The sequence below is a fragment of the Coregonus clupeaformis genome, unplaced genomic scaffold, assembly GCF_020615455.1.
Source record: "Coregonus clupeaformis isolate EN_2021a unplaced genomic scaffold, ASM2061545v1 scaf0769, whole genome shotgun sequence".
Classification (NCBI taxonomy): domain Eukaryota; kingdom Metazoa; phylum Chordata; class Actinopteri; order Salmoniformes; family Salmonidae; genus Coregonus; species Coregonus clupeaformis.
In genome coordinates this window covers 55,951-78,126 of record NW_025534224.1, presented here as the reverse complement: position 1 = coordinate 78,126, position 22,176 = coordinate 55,951, and the positions used below count along the sequence as shown (strand labels likewise).

Genomic DNA, 22,176 nt, shown 5'->3' with positions numbered 1-22,176 from the left:
CAGATAGTCATCATGTTATAACACAGTGTTGTCTCCATATAGTCATCATGTTTTAACACAGTGTTGTCTCCAGATAGTCATCATGTTATAACAGGATGTTGTCTCCAGATAGTCATCATGTTTTAACACAGTGTTGTCTCCAGATAGTCATCATGTTTTAACACAGTGTTGTCTCCAGATAGTCATCATGTTATAACAGGATGTTGTCTCCAGATAGTCATCATGTTATAACAGGATGTTGTCTCCAGATAGTCATCATGTTATAACAGGATGTTGTCTCCAGATAGTCATCATGTTTTAACACAGTGTTGTCTCCAGATAGTCATCATGTTATAACAGGATGTTGTCTCCAGATAGTCATCATGTTTTAACACAGTGTTGTCTCCAGATAGTCATCATGTTTTAACACAGTGTTGTCTCCAGATAGTCATCATGTTTTAACAGGATGTTGTCTCCAGATAGTCATCATGTTTTAACAGGATGTTGTCTCCAGATAGTCATCGTGTTTTAACACAGTGTTGTCTCCAGATTGTCATCATGTTTTAACACAGTGTTGTCTCCAGATAGTCATCATGTTATAACAGGGTTTGTCTCCAGATAGTCATCATGTTTTAACACAGTGTTGTCTCAGATAGTCATCATGTTTTAACACGGTGTTGTCTCCAGATAGTCATCATGTTTTAACACAGTGTTGTCTCCAGATAGTCATCATGTTTTAACACAGGTGTTGTCTCCAGATAGTCATCATGTTTTAACACGATGTTGTCTCCAGATAGTCATCATGTTTTAACACAGTGTTGTCTCCAGATAGTCATCATGTTTTAACACAGTGTTGTCTCCAGATAGTCATCATGTTATAACAGGATGTTGTCTCCAGATAGTCATCATGTTTTAACACAGTGTTGTCTCCAGATAGTCATCATGTTTTAACACAGTGTTGTCTCCAGATAGTCATCATGTTTTAACACAGTGTTGTCTCCAGATAGTCATCATGTTTTAACACGTGTTGTCTCCAGATAGTCATCATGTTTTAACAGGATGTTGTCTCGAGATAGTCATCATGTTTTAACACAGTGTTGTCTCCAGATAGTCATCATGTTATAACACAGTGTTGTCTCCAGATAGTCATCATGTTATAACACAGTGTTGTCTCCAGATAGTCATCATGTTATAACACAGTATGTTGTCTCCAGATAGTCATCATGTTTTAACACAGTGTTGTCTCCAGATAGTCATCATGTTATAACAGGATGTTGTCTCCAGATAGTCATCATGTTTTAACACAGTGTTGTCTCCAGATAGTCATCATGTTTTAACACAGTGTTGTCTCCAGATAGTCATCATGTTATAACAGGATGTTGTCCCGAGATAGTCATCATGTTATAACAGGGATGTTGTCTCTAGATAGTCATCATGTTATAACAGGATGTTGTCTCCAGATAGTCATCATGTTTTAACACAGTGTTGTCTCCAGATAGTCATCATGTTTTAACACAGTGTTGTCTCCAGATAGTCATCATTTTTTAACACGATGTTGTCTCCAGATAGTCATCATGTTATAACAGGATGTTGTCTCCAGATAGTCATCATGTTTTAACACAGTGTTGTCTCCAGATAGTCATCATGTTATAACACAGTGTTGTCTCCAGATAGTCATCATGTTATAACACAGTGTTGTCTCCAGATAGTCATCATGTTATAACACAGTGTTGTCTCCAGATAGTCATCATGTTTTAACACAGTGTTGTCTCCAGATAGTCATCATGTTATAACACAGGATGTTGTCTCCAGATAGTCATCATGTTTTAACACAGTGTTGTCTCCAGATAGTCATCATGTTTTAACACAGTGTTGTCTCCAGATAGTCATCATGTTATAACAGGATGTTGTCTCAGATAGTCATCATGTTATAACAGGATGTTGTCTCCAGATAGTCATCATGTTATAACATCAGTGTTGTCTCCAGATAGTCATCATGTTATAACACAGTGTTGTCTCCAGATAGTCATCATGTTTTAACACAGTGTTGTCTCCAGATAGTCATCGTGTTTTAACACAGTGTTTGTCTCCAGATAGTCATCATGTTTTAACACAGTGTTGTCTCCAGATAGTCATCATGTTTTAACAGGATGTTGTCTCCCAGATAGTCATCATGTTTTAACAGGATGTTGTCTCCAGATAGTCATCGTGTTTTAACACAGTGTTGTCTCCAGATTGTCATCATGTTTTAACACAGTGTTGTCTCCAGATAGTCATCATGTTATAACAGGGTGTTGTCTCCAGATAGTCATCATGTTTTAACACAGTGTTGTCTCCAGATAGTCATCATGTTTTAACACAGTGTTGTCTCCAGATAGTCATCATGTTTTAACAGGATGTTGTCTCCAGATAGTCATCATGTTTTAACACAGTGTTGTCTCCAGATAGTCATCATGTTTTAACACAGTGTTGTCTCCAGATAGTCATCATGTTTTAACAGGATGTTCTCTCCAGATAGTCATCATGTTTTAACACAGTGTTGTCTCCAGATAGTCATCATGTTTTAACACAGTGTTGTCTCCAGATAGTCATCATGTTTTAACACAGTGTTGTTTCCAGATAGTCATCATGTTTTAACACAGTGTTGTCTCCAGATAGTCATCATGTTTTAACAGGATGTTGTCTCCAGATAGTCATCATGTTTTAACACAGTGTTGTTCCAGATAGTCATATGTTATAACAGGATGTTGTCTCCAGATAGTCATCATGTTATAACACAGTGTTGTCTCCAGATAGTCATCATGTTTTAACAGGATGTTGTCTCCAGATAGTCATCATGTTATAAAAGGATGTTGTCTCCAGATAGTCATCATGTTATAACACAGTGTTGTCTCCAGATAGTCATCATGTTATAACACAGTGTTGTCTCCATATAGTCATCATGTTTTAACACAGTGTTGTCTCCAGATAGTCATCATGTTATAACAGGATGTTGTCTCCAGATAGTCATCATGTTTTAACACAGTGTTGTCTCCAGATAGTCATCATGTTTTAACACAGGTGTTGTCTCCAGATAGTCATCATGTTATAACAGGATGTTGTCTCCAGATAGTCATCATGTTATAACAGGATGTTGTCTCCAGATAGTCATCATGTTATAACAGGTGTTGTCTCCAGATAGTCATCATGTTTTAACACAGTGTTGTCTCCAGATAGTCATCATGTTTTAACACAGTGTTGTCTCCAGATAGTCATCATGTTTTAACAGGATGTTGTCTCCAGATAGTCATCATGTTATAAAGGATGTTGTCTCCAGATAGTCATCATGTTTTAACACAGTGTTGTCTCCAGATAGTCATCATGTTATAACACAGTGTTGTCTCCAGATAGTCATCATGTTATAACACAGTGTTGTCTCCAGATAGTCATCATGTTATAACACAGTGTTGTCTCCATATAGTCATCATGTTTTAACACAGTGTTGTCTCCAGATAGTCATCATGTTATAACAGGATGTTGTCTCCAGATAGTCATCATGTTTTAACACAGTGTTGTCTCCAGATAGTCATCATGTTTTAACACAGTGTTGTCTCCAGATAGTCATCATGTTATAACAGGATGTTGTCTCCAGATAGTCATCATGTTATAACAGGATGTTGTCTCCAGATAGTCATCATGTTATAACACAGTGTTGTCTCCAGATAGTCATCATGTTATAACACAGTGTTGTCTCCAGATAGTCATCATGTTTTAACACAGTGTTGTCTCCAGATAGTCATCATGTTTTAACACAGTGTTGTCTCCAGATAGTCATCATGTTTTAACACAGTGTTGTCTCCAGATAGTCATCATGTTTTAACAGGATGTTGTCTCCAGATAGTCATCATGTTTTAACAGGATGTTGTCTCCAGATAGTCATCGTGTTTTAACACAGTGTTGTCTCCAGATTGTCATCATGTTTTAACACAGTGTTGTCTCCAGATAGTCATCATGTTATAACAGGGTGTTGTCTCCAGATAGTCATCATGTTTTAACACAGTGTTGTCTCCAGATAGTCATCATGTTTTAACACAGTGTTGTCTCCAGATAGTCATCATGTTTTAACAGGATGTTGTCTCCAGATAGTCATCATGTTTTAACACAGTGTTGTCTCCAGATAGTCATCATGTTTTAACACAGTGTTGTCTCCAGATAGTCATCATGTTTTAACACAGTGTTGTCTCCAGATAGTCATCATGTTTTAACACAGTGTTGTCTCCAGATAGTCATCATGTTTTAACACAGTTTTGTCTCCAGATAGTCATCATGTTTTAACAGGATGTTGTCTCCAGATAGTCATCATGTTTTAACACAGGTGTTGTCTCCAGATAGTCATCATGTTTTAACACAGGATGTTGTCTCCAGATAGTCATCATGTTATAACAGGATGTTGTCTCCAGATAGTCATCATGTTATAACAGGATGTTGTCTCCAGATAGTCATCATGTTATAACACAGTGTTGTCTCCAGATAGTCGTCATGTTTTAACAGGATGTTGTCTCCAGATAGTCATCATGTTTTAACACAGTGTTGTCTCCAGATAGTCATCATGTTTTAACAGGATGTTGTCTCCAGATAGTCATCATGTTTTAACACAGTGTTGTCTCCAGATAGTCATCATGTTATAACAGGATGTTGTCTCCAGATAGTCATCATGTTTTAACACAGTGTTGTCTCCAGATAGTCATCATGTTTTAACACAGTGTTGTCTCCAGATAGTCATCATGTTTTAACAGGATGTTGTCTCCAGATAGTCATCATGTTATAAAAGGATGTTGTCTCCAGATAGTCATCATGTTTTAACACAGTGTTGTCTCCAGATAGTCATCATGTTATAACACAGTGTTGTCTCCAGATAGTCATCATGTTATAACACAGTGTTGTCTCCAGATAGTCATCATGTTATAACACAGTGTTGTCTCCATATAGTCATCATGTTTTAACACAGTGTTGTCTCCAGATAGTCATCATGTTATAACAGGATGTTGTCTCCAGATAGTCATCATGTTTTAACACAGTGTTGTCTCCAGATAGTCATCATGTTTTAACACAGTGTTGTCTCCAGATAGTCATCATGTTATAACAGGATGTTGTCTCCAGATAGTCATCATGTTATAACAGGATGTTGTCTCCAGATAGTCATCATGTTATAACACAGTGTTGTCTCCAGATAGTCATCATGTTATAACACAGTGTTGTCTCCAGATAGTCATCATGTTTTAACACAGTGTTGTCTCCAGATAGTCATCGTGTTTTAACACAGTGTTGTCTCCAGATAGGCATCATGTTTTAACACAGTGTTGTCTCCAGATAGTCATCATGTTATAACACAGTATTGTCTCCAGATAGTCATCATGTTATAACACAGTGTTGTCTCCAGATAGTCATCATGTTATAACACAGTGTTGTCTCCATATAGTCATCATGTTTTAACACAGTGTTGTCTCCAGATAGTCATCATGTTATAACAGGATGTTGTCTCCAGATAGTCATCATGTTTTAACACAGTGTTGTCTCCAGATAGTCATCATGTTTTAACACAGTGTTGTCTCCAGATAGTCATCATGTTATAACAGGATGTTGTCTCCAGATAGTCATCATGTTATAACAGGATGTTGTCTCCAGATAGTCATCATGTTATAACAGGATGTTGTCTCCAGATAGTCATCATGTTTTAACACAGTGTTGTCTCCAGATAGTCATCATGTTTTAACACAGTGTTGTCTCCAGATAGTCATCATGTTTTAACAGGATGTTGTCTCCAGATAGTCATCATGTTATAAAAGGATGTTGTCTCCAGATAGTCATCATGTTTTAACACAGTGTTGTCTCCAGATAGTCATCATGTTATAACACAGTGTTGTCTCCAGATAGTCATCATGTTATAACACAGTGTTGTCTCCAGATAGTCATCATGTTATAACACAGTGTTGTCTCCATATAGTCATCATGTTTTAACACAGTGTTGTCTCCAGATAGTCATCATGTTATAACAGGATGTTGTCTCCAGATAGTCATCATGTTTTAACACAGTGTTGTCTCCAGATAGTCATCATGTTTTAACACAGTGTTGTCTCCAGATAGTCATCATGTTATAACAGGATGTTGTCTCCAGATAGTCATCATGTTATAACAGGATGTTGTCTCCAGATAGTCATCATGTTATAACACAGTGTTGTCTCCAGATAGTCATCATGTTATAACACAGTGTTGTCTCCAGATAGTCATCATGTTTTAACACAGTGTTGTCTCCAGATAGTCATCGTGTTTTTAACACAGTGTTGTCTCCAGATAGTCATCATGTTTTAACACAGTGTTGTCTCCAGATAGTCATCATGTTTTAACAGGATGTTGTCTCCAGATAGTCATCATGTTTTAACAGGATGTTGTCTCCAGATAGTCATCGTGTTTTTAACACAGTGTTGTCTCCAGATTGTCATCATGTTTTAACACAGTGTTGTCTCCAGATAGTCATCATGTTATAACAGGGTGTTGTCTCCAGATAGTCATCATGTTTTAACACAGTGTTGTCTCCAGATAGTCATCATGTTTTAACACAGTGTTGTCTCCAGATAGTCATCATGTTTTAACAGGATGTTGTCTCCAGATAGTCATCATGTTTTAACACAGTGTTGTCTCCAGATAGTCATCATGTTTTAACAGGATGTTCTCTCCAGATAGTCATCATGTTTTAACACAGTGTTGTCTCCAGATAGTCATCATGTTTTAACACAGTGTTGTCTCCAGATAGTCATCATGTTTTAACACAGTGTTGTTTCCAGATAGTCATCATGTTTTAACACAGTTTTGTCTCCAGATAGTCATCATGTTTTAACAGGATGTTGTCTCCAGATAGTCATCATGTTTTAACACAGTGTTGTCTCCAGATAGTCATCATGTTATAACAGGATGTTGTCTCCAGATAGTCATCATGTTATAACAGGATGTTGTCTCCAGATAGTCATCATGTTATAACAGGATGTTGTCTCCAGATAGTCATCATGTTATAACAGTGTTGTCTCCAGATAGTCGTCATGTTTTAACAGGATGTTGTCTCCAGATAGTCATCATGTTTTAACACAGTGTTGTCTCCAGATAGTCATCATGTTTTAACAGGATGTTGTCTCCAGATAGTCATCATGTTTTAACACAGTGTTGTCTCCAGATAGTCATCATGTTATAACAGGATGTTGTCTCCAGATAGTCATCATGTTTTAACACAGTGTTGTCTCCAGATAGTCATCATGTTTTAAACACAGTGTTGTCTCCAGATAGTCATCATGTTTTAACAGGATGTTGTCTCCAGATAGTCATCATGTTATAAAAGGATGTTGTCTCCAGATAGTCATCATGTTTTAACACAGTGTTGTCTCCAGATAGTCATCATGTTATAACACAGTGTTGTCTCCAGATAGTCATCATGTTATAACACAGTGTTGTCTCCAGATAGTCATCATGTTATAACACAGTGTTGTCTCCATATAGTCATCATGTTTTAACACAGTGTTGTCTCCAGATAGTCATCATGTTATAACACAGTGTTGTCTCCAGATAGTCATCATGTTTTAACACAGTGTTGTCTCCAGATAGTCATCATGTTTTAACACAGTGTTGTCTCCAGATAGTCATCATGTTATAACAGGATGTTGTCTCCAGATAGTCATCATGTTATAACAGGATGTTGTCTCCAGATAGTCATCATGTTATAACACAGTGTTGTCTCCAGATAGTCATCATGTTATAACACAGTGTTGTCTCCAGATAGTCATCATGTTTTAACACAGTGTTGTCTCCAGATAGTCATCGTGTTTTAACACAGTGTTGTCTCCAGATAGTCATCATGTTTTAACACAGTGTTGTCTCCAGATAGTCATCATGTTTTAACAGGATGTTGTCTCCAGATAGTCATCATGTTTTAACAGGATGTTGTCTCCAGATAGTCATCGTGTTTTAACACAGTGTTGTCTCCAGATTGTCATCATGTTTTAACACAGTGTTGTCTCCAGATAGTCATCATGTTATAACAGGGTGTTGTCTCCAGATAGTCATCATGTTTTAACACAGTGTTGTCTCCAGATAGTCATCATGTTTTAACACAGTGTTGTCTCCAGATAGTCATCATGTTTTAACAGGATGTTGTCTCCAGATAGTCATCATGTTTTAACACAGTGTTGTCTCCAGATAGTCATCATGTTTTAACACAGTGTTGTCTCCAGATAGTCATCATGTTTTAACAGGATGTTGTCTCCAGATAGTCATCATGTTTTAACACAGTGTTGTCTCCAGATAGTCATCATGTTTTAACACAGTGTTGTCTCCATATAGTCATCATGTTTTAACACAGTGTTGTCTCCAGATAGTCATCATGTTTTAACACAGTGTTGTTTCCAGATAGTCATCGTGTTTTAACACAGTGTTGTCTCCAGATAGTCATCATGTTTTAACACAGTGTTGTCTCCAGATAGTCATCATGTTTTAACACAGTGTTGTCTCCAGATAGTCATCATGTTTTAACAGGATGTTGTCTCCAGATAGTCATCATGTTATAAAAGGATGTTGTCTCCAGATAGTCATCATGTTTTAACACAGTGTTGTCTCCAGATAGTCATCATGTTATAACACAGTGTTGTCTCCATATAGTCATCATGTTTTAACACAGTGTTGTCTCCAGATAGTCATCATGTTATAACAGGATGTTGTCTCCAGATAGTCATCATGTTTTAACACAGTGTTGTCTCCAGATAGTCATCATGTTTTAACACAGTGTTGTCTCCAGATAGTCATCATGTTATAACAAGGATGTTGTCTCCAGATAGTCATCATGTTATAACAGGATGTTGTCTCCAGATAGTCATCATGTTATAACACAGGTGTTGTCTCCAGATAGTCATCATGTTATAACACAGTGTTGTCTCCAGATAGTCATCATGTTTTAACACAGTGTTGTCTCCAGATAGTCATCGTGTTTTAACACAGTGTTGTCTCCAGATAGTCATCATGTTTTAACACAGTGTTGTCTCCAGATAGTCATCATGTTTTAACACAGTGTTGTCTCCAGATAGTCATCATGTTTTAACAGGATGTTGTCTCCAGATAGTCATCGTGTTTTAACACAGTGTTGTCTCCAGATAGTCATCATGTTTTAACACAGTGTTGTCTCCAGATAGTCATCATGTTATAACAGGGTGTTGTCTCCAGATAGTCATCATGTTTTAACACAGTGTTGTCTCCAGATAGTCATCATGTTTTAACATTCGGATGTTGTCTCCAGATAGTCATCATGTTTTAACACAGTGTTGTCTCCAGATAGTCATCATGTTTTAACAGGATGTTGTCTCCAGATAGTCATCATGTTTTAACACAGTGTTGTCTCCAGATAGTCATCATGTTTTAACACAGTGTTGTCTCCAGATAGTCATCATGTTTTAACACAGTGTTGTTTCCAGATAGTCATCATGTTTTAACACAGTTTTGTCTCCAGATAGTCATCATGTTTTAACAGGATGTTGTCTCCAGATAGTCATCATGTTTTAACACAGTGTTGTCTCCAGATAGTCATCATGTTTTAACACAGATGTTGTCTCCAGATAGTCATCATGTTATAACAGGATGTTGTCTCCAGATAGTCATCATGTTATAACAGGATGTTGTCTCCAGATAGTCATCATGTTATAACACAGTGTTGTCTCCAGATAGTCGTCATGTTTTAACAGGATGTTGTCTCCAGATAGTCATCATGTTTTAACACAGTGTTGTCTCCAGATAGTCATCATGTTTTAACAGGATGTTGTCTCCAGATAGTCATCATGTTTTAACACAGTGTTGTCTCCAGATAGTCATCATGTTATAACAGGATGTTGTCTCCAGATAGTCATCATGTTTTAACACAGTGTTGTCTCCAGATAGTCATCATGTTTTAACACAGTGTTGTCTCCAGATAGTCATCATGTTTTAACAGGATGTTGTCTCCAGATAGTCATCATGTTATAAAAGGATGTTGTCTCCAGATAGTCATCATGTTTTAACACAGTGTTGTCTCCAGATAGTCATCATGTTATAACACAGTGTTGTCTCCAGATAGTCATCATGTTATAACACAGTGTTGTCTCCAGATAGTCATCATGTTATAACACAGTGTTGTCTCCATATAGTCATCATGTTTTAACACAGTGTTGTCTCCAGATAGTCATCATGTTATAACAGGATGTTGTCTCCAGATAGTCATCATGTTTTAACACAGTGTTGTCTCCAGATAGTCATCATGTCTTTAACACAGTGTTGTCTCCAGATAGTCATCATGTTATAACAGGATGTTGTCTCCAGATAGTCATCATGTTATAACAGGATGTTGTCTCCAGATAGTCATCATGTTATAACACAGTGTTGTCTCCAGATAGTCATCATGTTATAACACAGTGTTGTCTCCAGATAGTCATCATGTTTTAACACAGTGTTGTCTCCAGATAGTCATCGTGTTTTAACACAGTGTTGTCTCCAGATAGTCATCATGTTTTAACACAGTGTTGTCTCCAGATAGTCATCATGTTTTAACAGGATGTTGTCTCCAGATAGTCATCATGTTTTAACAGGATGTTGTCTCCAGATAGTCATCGTGTTTTAACACAGTGTTGTCTCCAGATTGTCATCATGTTTTAACACAGTGTTGTCTCCAGATAGTCATCATGTTATAACAGGGTGTTGTCTCCAGATAGTCATCATGTTTTAACACAGTGTTGTCTCCAGATAGTCATCATGTTTTAACACAGTGTTGTCTCCAGATAGTCATCATGTTTTAACAGGATGTTGTCTCCAGATAGTCATCATGTTTTAACACAGTGTTGTCTCCAGATAGTCATCATGTTTTAACACAGTGTTGTCTCCAGATAGTCATCATGTTTTAACAGGATGTTCTCTCCAGATAGTCATCATGTTTTAACACAGTGTTGTCTCCAGATAGTCATCATGTTTTAACACAGTGTTGTCTCCATATAGTCATCATGTTTTAACACAGTGTTGTCTCCAGATAGTCATCATGTTTTAACACAGTGTTGTTTCCAGATAGTCATCATGTTTTAACACAGTGTTGTCTCCAGATAGTCATCATGTTTTAACAGGATGTTGTCTCCAGATAGTCATCATGTTTTAACACAGTGTTGTCTCCAGATAGTCATCATGTTTTAACACAGTGTTGTCTCCAGATAGTCATCATGTTATATCAGGATGTTGTCTCCAGATAGTCATCATGTTATAACACAGTGTTGTCTCCAGATAGTCATCATGTTATAACAGGATGTTGTCTCCAGATAGTCATCATGTTTTAACACAGTGTTGTCTCCAGATAGTCATCATGTTTTAACACAGTGTTGTCTCCAGATAGTCATCATGTTTTAACAGGATGTTGTCTCCAGATAGTCATCATGTTATAAAAGGATGTTGTCTCCAGATAGTCATCATGTTTTAACACAGTGTTGTCTCCAGATAGTCATCATGTTATAACACAGTGTTGTCTCCAGATAGTCATCATGTTATAACACAGTGTTGTCTCCAGATAGTCATCATGTTATAACACAGTGTTGTCTCCATATAGTCATCATGTTTTAACACAGTGTTGTCTCCAGATAGTCATCATGTTATAACAGGATGTTGTCTCCAGATAGTCATCATGTTTTAACACAGTGTTGTCTCCAGATAGTCATCATGTTTTAACACAGTGTTGTCTCCAGATAGTCATCATGTTATAACAGGATGTTGTCTCCAGATAGTCATCATGTTATAACAGGATGTTGTCTCCAGATAGTCATCATGTTATAACACAGTGTTGTCTCCAGATAGTCATCATGTTATAACACAGTGTTGTCTCCATATAGTCATCATGTTTTAACACAGTGTTGTCTCCAGATAGTCATCGTGTTTTAACACAGTGTTGTCTCCAGATAGTCATCATGTTTTAACACAGTGTTGTCTCCAGATAGTCATCATGTTTTAACACAGGATGTTGTCTCCAGATAGTCATCATGTTTTAACACGGATGTTGTCTCCAGATAGTCATCGTGTTTTAACACAGTGTTGTCTCCAGATTGTCATCATGTTTTAACACAGTGTTGTCTCCAGATAGTCATCATGTTATAACAGGGTGTTGTCTCCAGATAGTCATCATGTTTTAACACAGTGTTGTCTCCAGATAGTCATCATGTTTTAACACAGTGTTGTCTCCAGATAGTCATCATGTTTTAACAGGATGTTGTCTCCATATAGTCATCATGTTTTAACACAGTGTTGTCTCCAGATAGTCATCATGTTATAACAGGATGTTGTCTCCAGATAGTCATCATGTTTTAACACAGTGTTGTCTCCAGATAGTCATCATGTTTTAACACAGTGTTGTCTCCAGATAGTCATCATGTTATAACAGGATGTTGTCTCCAGATAGTCATCATGTTATAACAGGATGTTGTCTCCAGATAGTCATCATGTTATAACACAGTGTTGTCTCCAGATAGTCATCATGTTATAACACAGTGTTGTCTCCATATAGTCATCATGTTTTAACACAGTGTTGTCTCCAGATAGTCATCGTGTTTTAACACAGTGTTGTCTCCAGATAGTCATCATGTTTTAACACAGTGTTGTCTCCAGATAGTCATCATGTTTTAACAGGATGTTGTCTCCAGATAGTCATCATGTTTTAACAGGATGTTGTCTCCAGATAGTCATCGTGTTTTAACACAGTGTTGTCTCCAGATTGTCATCATGTTTTAACACAGTGTTGTCTCCAGATAGTCATCATGTTATAACAGGGTGTTGTCTCCAGATAGTCATCATGTTTTAACACAGTGTTGTCTCCAGATAGTCATCATGTTTTAACACAGTGTTGTCTCCAGATAGTCATCATGTTTTAACAGGATGTTGTCTCCAGATAGTCATCATGTTTTAACACAGTGTTGTCTCCAGATAGTCATCATGTTTTAACACAGTGTTGTCTCCAGATAGTCATCATGTTTTAACAGGATGTTCTCTCCAGATAGTCATCATGTTTTAACACAGTGTTGTCTCCAGATAGTCATCATGTTTTAACACAGTGTTGTCTCCAGATAGTCATCATGTTTTAACACAGTGTTGTTTCCAGATAGTCATCATGTTTTAACACAGTGTTGTCTCCAGATAGTCATCATGTTTTAACAGGATGTTGTCTCCAGATAGTCATCATGTTTTAACACAGTGTTGTCTCCAGATAGTCATCATGTTATAACAGGATGTTGTCTCCAGATAGTCATCATGTTATAACAGGATGTTGTCTCCAGATAGTCATCATGTTATAACAGGATGTTGTCTCCAGATAGTCATCATGTTATAACACAGTGTTGTCTCCAGATAGTCATCATGTTTTAACAGGATGTTGTCTCCAGATAGTCATCATGTTTTAACACAGTGTTGTCTCCAGATAGTCATCATGTTTTAACAGGATGTTGTCTCCAGATAGTCATCATGTTTTAACACAGTGTTGTCTCCAGATAGTCATCATGTTATAACAGGATGTTGTCTCCAGATAGTCATCATGTTTTAACACAGTGTTGTCTCCAGATAGTCATCATGTTTTAACACAGTGTTGTCTCCAGATAGTCATCATGTTTTAACAGGATGTTGTCTCCAGATAGTCATCATGTTTTAACACAGTGTTGTCTCCAGATAGTCATCATGTTTTAACACAGTGTTGTCTCCAGATAGTCATCATGTTATAACACAGTGTTGTCTCCAGATAGTCATCATGTTATAACACAGTGTTGTCTCCAGATAGTCATCATTTTTTAACACAGTGTTGTCTCCAGATAGTCATCATGTTTTAACACAGTGTTGTCTCCAGATAGTCATCATGTTTTAACACAGGTGTTGTCTCCAGATAGTCATCATGTTATAACAGGATGTTGTCTCCAGATAGTCATCATGTTATAACAGGATGTTGTCTCCAGATAGTCATCATGTTTTAACACAGTGTTGTCTCCAGATAGTCATCATGTTATAACCGGATGTTGTCTCCAGATAGTCATCATGTTTTAACACAGTGTTGTCTCCAGATAGTCATCATGTTTTAACACAGTGTTGTCTCCAGATAGTCATCGTGTTTTAACACAGTGTTGTCTCCAGATAGTCATCATGTTTTAACACAGGTGTTGTCTCCAGATAGTCATCATGTTTTAACAGGATGTTGTCTCCAGATAGTCATCATGTTTTAACACAGTGTTGTCTCCAGATAGTCATCATGTTTTAACACAGTGTTGTCTCCAGATAGTCATCATGTTATAACACAGTGTTGTCTCCAGATAGTCATCATGTTATAACAGGATGTTGTCTCCAGATAGTCATCATGTTTTAACACAGTGTTGTCTCCAGATAGTCATCATGTTTTAACACAGTGGTGTCTCCAGATAGTCATCATGTTTTAACACAGTGTTGTCTCCAGATAGTCATCATGTTTTAACACAGTGTTGTCTCCAGATAGTCATCATGTTTTAACAGGATGTTGTCTCCAGATAGTCATCATGTTTTAACCGGATGTTGTCTCCAGATAGTCATCATGTTTTAACACAGTGTTGTCTCCAGATAGTCATCATGTTTTAACACAGTGTTGTCTCCAGATAGTCATAATGTTTTAACAGGATGTTGTCTCCAGATAGTCATCGTGTTTTAACACAGTGTTGTCTCCAGATAGTCATCATGTTTTAACACAGTGTTGTCTCCAGATAGTCATCATGTTATAACAGGATGTTGTCTCCAGATAGTCATCATGTTATAACAGGATGTTGTCTCCAGATAGTCATCATGTTATAACACAGTGTTGTCTCCAGATAGTCATCATGTTATAACACAGTGTTGTCTCCAGATAGTCATCATGTTTTAACACAGGTGTTGTCTCCAGATAGTCATCATGTTTTAACACAGTGTTGTCTCCAGATAGTCATCATGTTTTAACACAGTGTTGTCTCCAGATAGTCATCATGTTTTAACAGGATGTTGTCTCCAGATAGTCATCATGTTTTAACAGGATGTTGTCTCCAGATAGTCATCATGTTTTAACACAGTGTTGTCTCCAGATTGTCATCATGTTTTAACACAGTGTTGTCTCCAGATAGTCATCATGTTATAACAGGGTGTTGTCTCCAGATAGTCATCATGTTTTAACACAGTGTTGTCTCCAGATAGTCATCATGTTTTAACACAGTGTTGTCTCCAGATAGTCATCATGTTTTAACAGGATGTTGTCTCCAGATAGTCATCATGTTTTAACACAGTGTTGTCTCCAGATAGTCATCATGTTTTAACACAGTGTTGTCTCCAGATAGTCATCATGTTTTAACAGGATGTTGTCTCCAGATAGTCATCATGTTTTAACACAGTGTTGTCTCCAGATAGTCATCATGTTTTAACACAGTGTTGTCTCCATATAGTCATCATGTTTTAACACAGTGTTGTCTCCAGATAGTCATCATGTTTTAACACAGTGTTGTCTCCAGATAGTCATCATGTTTTAACACAGTGTTGTCTCCAGATAGTCATCATGTTTTAACACAGTGTTGTCTCCAGATAGTCATCATGTTTTAACACAGGATGTTGTCTCCAGATAGTCATCATGTTTTAACACAGTGTTGTCTCCAGATAGTCATCATGTTATAACAGGATGTTGTCTCCAGATAGTCATCATGTTATAACACAGTGTTGTCTCCAGATAGTCATCATGTTATAACAGGATGTTGTCTCCAGATAGTCATCATGTTTTAACACAGTGTTGTCTCCAGATAGTCATCATGTTTTAACACGTGTTGTCTCCAGATAGTCATCATGTTTTAACACAGGATGTTGTCTCCAGATAGTCATCATGTTTTAACAGGATGTTGTCTCCAGATAGTCATCATGTTTTAACAGGATGTTGTCTCCAGATAGTCATCATGTTATAACACAGTGTTGTCTCCAGATAGTCATCATGTTATAACACAGTGTTGTCTCCAGATAGTCATCATGTTATAACACAGTGTTGTCTCCATATAGTCATCATGTTTTAACACAGTGTTGTCTCCAGATAGTCATCATGTTATAACAGGATGTTGTCTCCAGATAGTCATCATGTTTTAACACAGTGTTGTCTCCAGATAGTCATCATGTTTTAACACAGTGTTGTCTCCAGATAGTCATCATGTTATAACAGGATGTTGTCTCCAGATAGTCATCATGTTATAACAGGATGTTGTCTCCAGATAGTCATCATGTTATAACACAGTGTTGTCTCCAGATAGTCATCATGTTATAACACAGTGTTGTCTCCATATAGTCATCATGTTTTAACACAGTGTTGTCTCCAGATAGTCATCGTGTTTTAACACAGTGTTGTCTCCAGATAGTCATCATGTTTTAACACAGTGTTGTCTCCAGATAGTCATCATGTTTTAACAGGATGTTGTCTCCAGATAGTCATCATGTTTTAACAGGATGTTGTCTCCAGATAGTCATCGTGTTTTAACACAGTGTTGTCTCCAGATTGTCATCATGTTTTAACACAGTGTTGTCTCCAGATAGTCATCATGTTATAACAGGGTGTTGTCTCCAGATAGTCATCATGTTTTAACACAGTGTTGTCTCCAGATAGTCATCATGTTTTAACACAGTGTTGTCTCCAGATAGTCATCATGTTTTAACAGGATGTTGTCTCCAGATAGTCATCATGTTTTAACACAGTGTTGTCTCCAGATAGTCATCATGTTTTAACACAGTGTTGTCTCCAGATAGTCATCATGTTTTAACAGGATGTTGTCTCCAGATAGTCATCATGTTTTAACACAGTGTTGTCTCCAGATAGTCATCATGTTTTAACACAGTGTTGTCTCCATATAGTCATCATGTTTTAACACAGTGTTGTCTCCAGATAGTCATCATGTTTTAACACAGTGTTGTTTCCAGATAGTCATCATGTTTTAACACAGGTGTTGTCTCCAGATAGTCATCATGTTTTAACAGGATGTTGTCTCCAGATAGTCATCATGTTTTAACACAGTGTTGTCTCCAGATAGTCATCATGTTTTAACACAGTGTTGTCTCCAGATAGTCATCATGTTATATCAGGATGTTGTCTCCAGATAGTCATCATGTTATAACACAGTGTTGTCTCCAGATAGTCATCATGTTATAACAGGATGTTGTCTCCAGATAGTCATCATGTTTTAACACAGTGTTGTCTCCAGATAGTCATCATGTTTTAACACAGTGTTGTCTCCAGATAGTCATCATGTTTTAACAGGATGTTGTCTCCAGATAGTCATCATGTTATAACAGGATGTTGTCTCCAGATAGTCATCATGTTTTAACACAGTGTTGTCTCCAGATAGTCATCATGTTATAACACAGTGTTGTCTCCAGATAGTCATCATGTTATAACACAGTGTTGTCTCCAGATAGTCATCATGTTTAACACAGTGTTGTCTCCATATAGTCATCATGTTTTAACACAGTGTTGTCTCCAGATAGTCATCATGTTATAACAGGATGTTGTCTCCAGATAGTCATCATGTTTTAACACAGTGTTGTCTCCAGATAGTCATCATGTTTTAACACAGTGTTGTCTCTAGATAGTCATCATGTTATAACAGGATGTTGTCTCCAGATAGTCATCATGTTATAACAGATGTTGTCTCCAGATAGTCATCATGTTATAACACAGTGTTGTCTCCAGATAGTCATCATGTTATAACACAGTGTTGTCTCCAGATAGTCATCATGTTTTAACACAGTGTTGTCTCCAGATAGTCATCGTGTTTTAACACAGTGTTGTCTCCAGATAGTCATCATGTTTTAACACAGTGTTGTCTCCAGATAGTCATCATGTTTTAACACGGATGTTGTCTCCAGATAGTCATCATGTTTTAACAGGATGTTGTCTCCAGATAGTCATCGTGTTTTAACACAGTGTTGTCTCCAGATAGTCATCATGTTTTAACACAGTGTTGTCTCCAGATAGTCATCATGTTATAACAGGGTGTTGTCTCCAGATAGTCATCATGTTTTAACACAGTGTTGTCTCCAGATAGTCATCATGTTTTAACACAGTGTTGTCTCCAGATAGTCATCATGTTTTAACAGGATGTTGTCTCCAGATAGTCATCATGTTTTAACACAGTGTTGTCTCCAGATAGTCATCATGTTTTAACACAGATGTTGTCTCCAGATAGTCATCATGTTTTAACACAGTGTTGTCTCCAGATAGTCATCATGTTTTAACACAGTGTTGTCTCCAGATAGTCATCATGTTTTAACAGGATGTTGTCTCCAGATAGTCATCATGTTATAACAGGATGTTGTCTCCAGATAGTCATCATGTTTTAACACAGTGTTGTCTCCAGATAGTCATCATGTTTTAACACAGTGTTGTCTCCATATAGTCATCATGTTTTAACACAGTGTTGTCTCCAGATAGTCATCATGTTTTAACAGAGTGTTGTCTCCAGATAGTCATCATGTTTTAACACAGTGTTGTCTCCAGATAGTCATCATGTTTTAACACAGTGTTGTCTCCAGATAGTCATCATGTTTTAACAGGATGTTGTCTCCAGATAGTCATCGTGTTTTAACACAGTGTTGTCTCCAGATAGTCATCATGTTTTAACACAGTGTTGTCTCCAGATAGTCATCATGTTATAACAGGATGTTGTCTCCAGATAGTCATCATGTTTTAACACAGTGTTGTCTCCAGATAGTCATCATGTTTTAACACAGTGTTGTCTCCAGATAGTCATCATGTTTTAACACAGTGTTGTCTCCAGATAGTCATCATGTTTTAACACAGTGTTGTCTCCAGATAGTCATCATGTTTTAACACGATGTTGTCTCCAGATAGTCATCATGTTTTAACACAGTGTTGTCTCCAGATAGTCATCATGTTTTAACACGATGTTGTCTCCAGATAGTCATCATGTTTTAACACAGTGTTGTCTCCAGATAGTCATCATGTTTTAACAGGATGTTGTCTCCAGATAGTCATCATGTTATAACACAGTGTTGTCTCCAGATAGTCATCATGTTTTAACAGGATGTTGTCTCCAGATAGTCATCATGTTTTAACACAGTGTTGTCTCCAGATAGTCATCATGTTTTAACAGGATGTTGTCTCCAGATAGTCATCATGTTTTAACACAGTGTTGTCTCCAGATAGTCATCATGTTATAACAGGATGTTGTCTCCAGATAGTCATCATGTTTTAACACAGTGTTGTCTCCAGATAGTCATCATGTTTTAACACAGTTTTGTCTCTAGATAGTCATCATGTTATAAAAGGATGTTGTCTCCAGATAGTCATCATGTTTTAACACAGTGTTGTCTCCAGATAGTCATCATGTTATAACACAGTGTTGTCTCCAGATAGTCATCATGTTATAACACAGTGTTGTCTCCAGATAGTCATCATGTTATAACACAGTGTTGTCTCCAGATAGTCATCATTTTTTTACACAGTGTTGTCTCCAGATAGTCATCATGTTTTAACACAGTGTTGTCTCCAGATAGTCATCATGTTTTAACACAGTGTTGTCTCCAGATAGTCATCATGTTATAACAGGATGTTGTCTCCAGATAGTCATCATGTTATAACAGGATGTTGTCTCCAGATAGTCATCATGTTTTAACACAGTGTTGTCTCCAGATAGTCATCATGTTTTAACCGGATGTTGTCTCCAGATAGTCATCATGTTTTAACACAGTGTTGTCTCCAGATAGTCATCATGTTTTAACACAGTGTTGTCTCCAGATAGTCATCATGTTTTAACACAGTGTTGTCTCCAGATAGTCATCATGTTTTAACACAGTGTTGTCTCCAGATAGTCATCATGTTTTAACAGGATGTTGTCTCCAGATAGTCATCGTGTTTTAACACAGTGTTGTCTCCAGATAGTAATCATGTTTTAACACAGTGTTGTCTCCAGATAGTCATCATGTTATAACACAGTGTTGTCTCCAGATAGTCATCATGTTATAACAGGATGTTGTCTCCAGATAGTCATCATGTTTTAACACAGTGTTGTCTCCAGATAGTCATCATGTATTAACACAGTGTTGTCTCCAGATAGTCATCATGTTTTAACACAGTGTTGTCTCCAGATAGTCATCATGTTTTAACACAGTGTTGTCTCCAGATAGTCATCATGTTTTAACAGGATGTTGTCTCCAGATAGTCATCATGTTTTAACAGGATGTTGTCTCCAGATAGTCATCGTGTTTTAAAACAGTGTTGTCTCCAGATAGTCATCATGTTTTAACACAGTGTTGTCTCCAGATAGTCATAATGTTTTAACAGGATGTTGTCTCCAGATAGTCATCGTGTTTTAACACAGTGTTGTCTCCAGATTGTCATCATGTTTTAACACAGTGTTGTCTCCAGATAGTCATCATGTTATAACACAGTGTTGTCTCCAGATAGTCATCTTGTTATAACAGGATGTTGTCTCCAGATAGTCATCATGTTATAACACAGTGTTGTCTCCAGATAGTCATCATGTTATAACACAGTGTTGTCTCCAGATAGTCATCATGTTATAACACAGTGTTGTCTCCAGATAGTCATCATTTTTTTACACAGTGTTGTCTCCAGATAGTCATCATGTTTTAACACAGTGTTGTCTCCAGATAGTCATCATGTTTTAACACAGTGTTGTCTCCAGATAGTCATCATGTTATAACAGGATGTTGTCTCCAGATAGTCATCATGTTATAACAGGATGTTGTCTCCAGATAGTCATCATGTTTTAACACAGTGTTGTCTCCAGATAGTCATCATGTTTTAACCGGATGTTGTCTCCAGATAGTCATCATGTTTTAACACAGTGTTGTCTCCAGATAGTCATCATGTTTTAACACAGTGTTGTCTCCAGATAGTCATCATGTTTTAACACAGTGTTGTCTCCAGATAGTCATCATGTTTTAACACAGTGTTGTCTCCAGATAGTCATCATGTTTTAACAGGATGTTGTCTCCAGATAGTCATCGTGTTTTAACACAGTGTTGTCTCCAGATAGTCATCATGTTTTAACACAGTGTTGTCTCCAGATAGTCATCATGTTATAACACAGTGTTGTCTCCAGATAGTCATCATGTTTTAACAGGATGTTGTCTCCAGATAGTCATCATGTTTTAACACAGGATGTTGTCTCCAGATAGTCATCATGTTTTAACACAGGATGTTGTCTCCAGATAGTCATCATGTTTTTAACACAGTGTTGTCTCCAGATAGTCATCATGTTTTAACAAGTGTTGTCTCCAGATAGTCATCATGTTTTACACAGGATGTTGTCTCCAGATAGTCATCATGTTTTAACAGGATGTTGTCTCCAGATAGTCATCGTGTTTTTAACACAGTGTTGTCTCCAGATAGTAATCATGTTTTAACACAGTGTTGTCTCCAGATAGTCATAATGTTTTAACAGGATGTTGTCTCCAGATAGTCATCGTGTTTTAACACAGTGTTGTCTCCAGATTGTCATCATGTTTTAACACAGGTGTTGTCTCCAGATAGTCATCGTGTTTTAACACAGTGTTGTCTCCAGATAGTCATCTTGTTATAACAGGATGTTGTCTCCAGATAGTCATCGTGTTTTAACACAGTGTTGTCTCCAGATAGTCATCATGTTTTAACACAGTGTTGTCTCCAGATAGTCATCATGTTATAACACAGTGTTGTCTCCAGATAGTCATCTTGTCGTGTTGTCTCCAGATAGTCATCATGTTTTAACACAGTGTTGTCTCCAGATAGTCATCATGTTTTAACACAGTGTTGTCTCCAGATAGTCATCATGTTTTAACAGGTGTTGTCTCCAGATAGTCATCATGTTTTAACTTGTCTCCAGATAGTCATCATGTTTTAACACAGTGTTGTCTCCAGATAGTCATTATGTTTTAACAGGATGTTGTCTCCAGATAGTCATCATGTTTTAACATTATTTTGTTTGTTTGTTTGTTGTTTGTCTCTGCAGCCATTTGTAATCCATGACATGAAGTCTCTTCAGGAAGGAGAGCGGTTTATCAACTGCAGACAGATGCCGGTCCATGTTGTCCAGGAGACCAGGCCTGGGACTGGGACTGGGACTGGGACTGGCTGTGGTCCAGGTATTATAATGTTGTTAGTATCCT

The 22,176-nt window shown here is 37.2% G+C and overlaps 1 protein-coding gene across 1 annotated transcript in view; it reads left to right on the top strand.

Annotated features, from left to right (window-relative positions):
- LOC121560752 (peroxisome proliferator-activated receptor gamma-like) overlaps positions 1-22,176 on the top strand; it is a 205,102-nt gene that overhangs the window by 141,187 nt on the left and 41,739 nt on the right. The window contains exon 6 of the mRNA XM_045216668.1: positions 22,020-22,152. Within this exon, the coding sequence (XP_045072603.1) occupies positions 22,020-22,152 (133 nt within the window). The remainder of the gene's footprint in view (positions 1-22,019; positions 22,153-22,176) is intronic.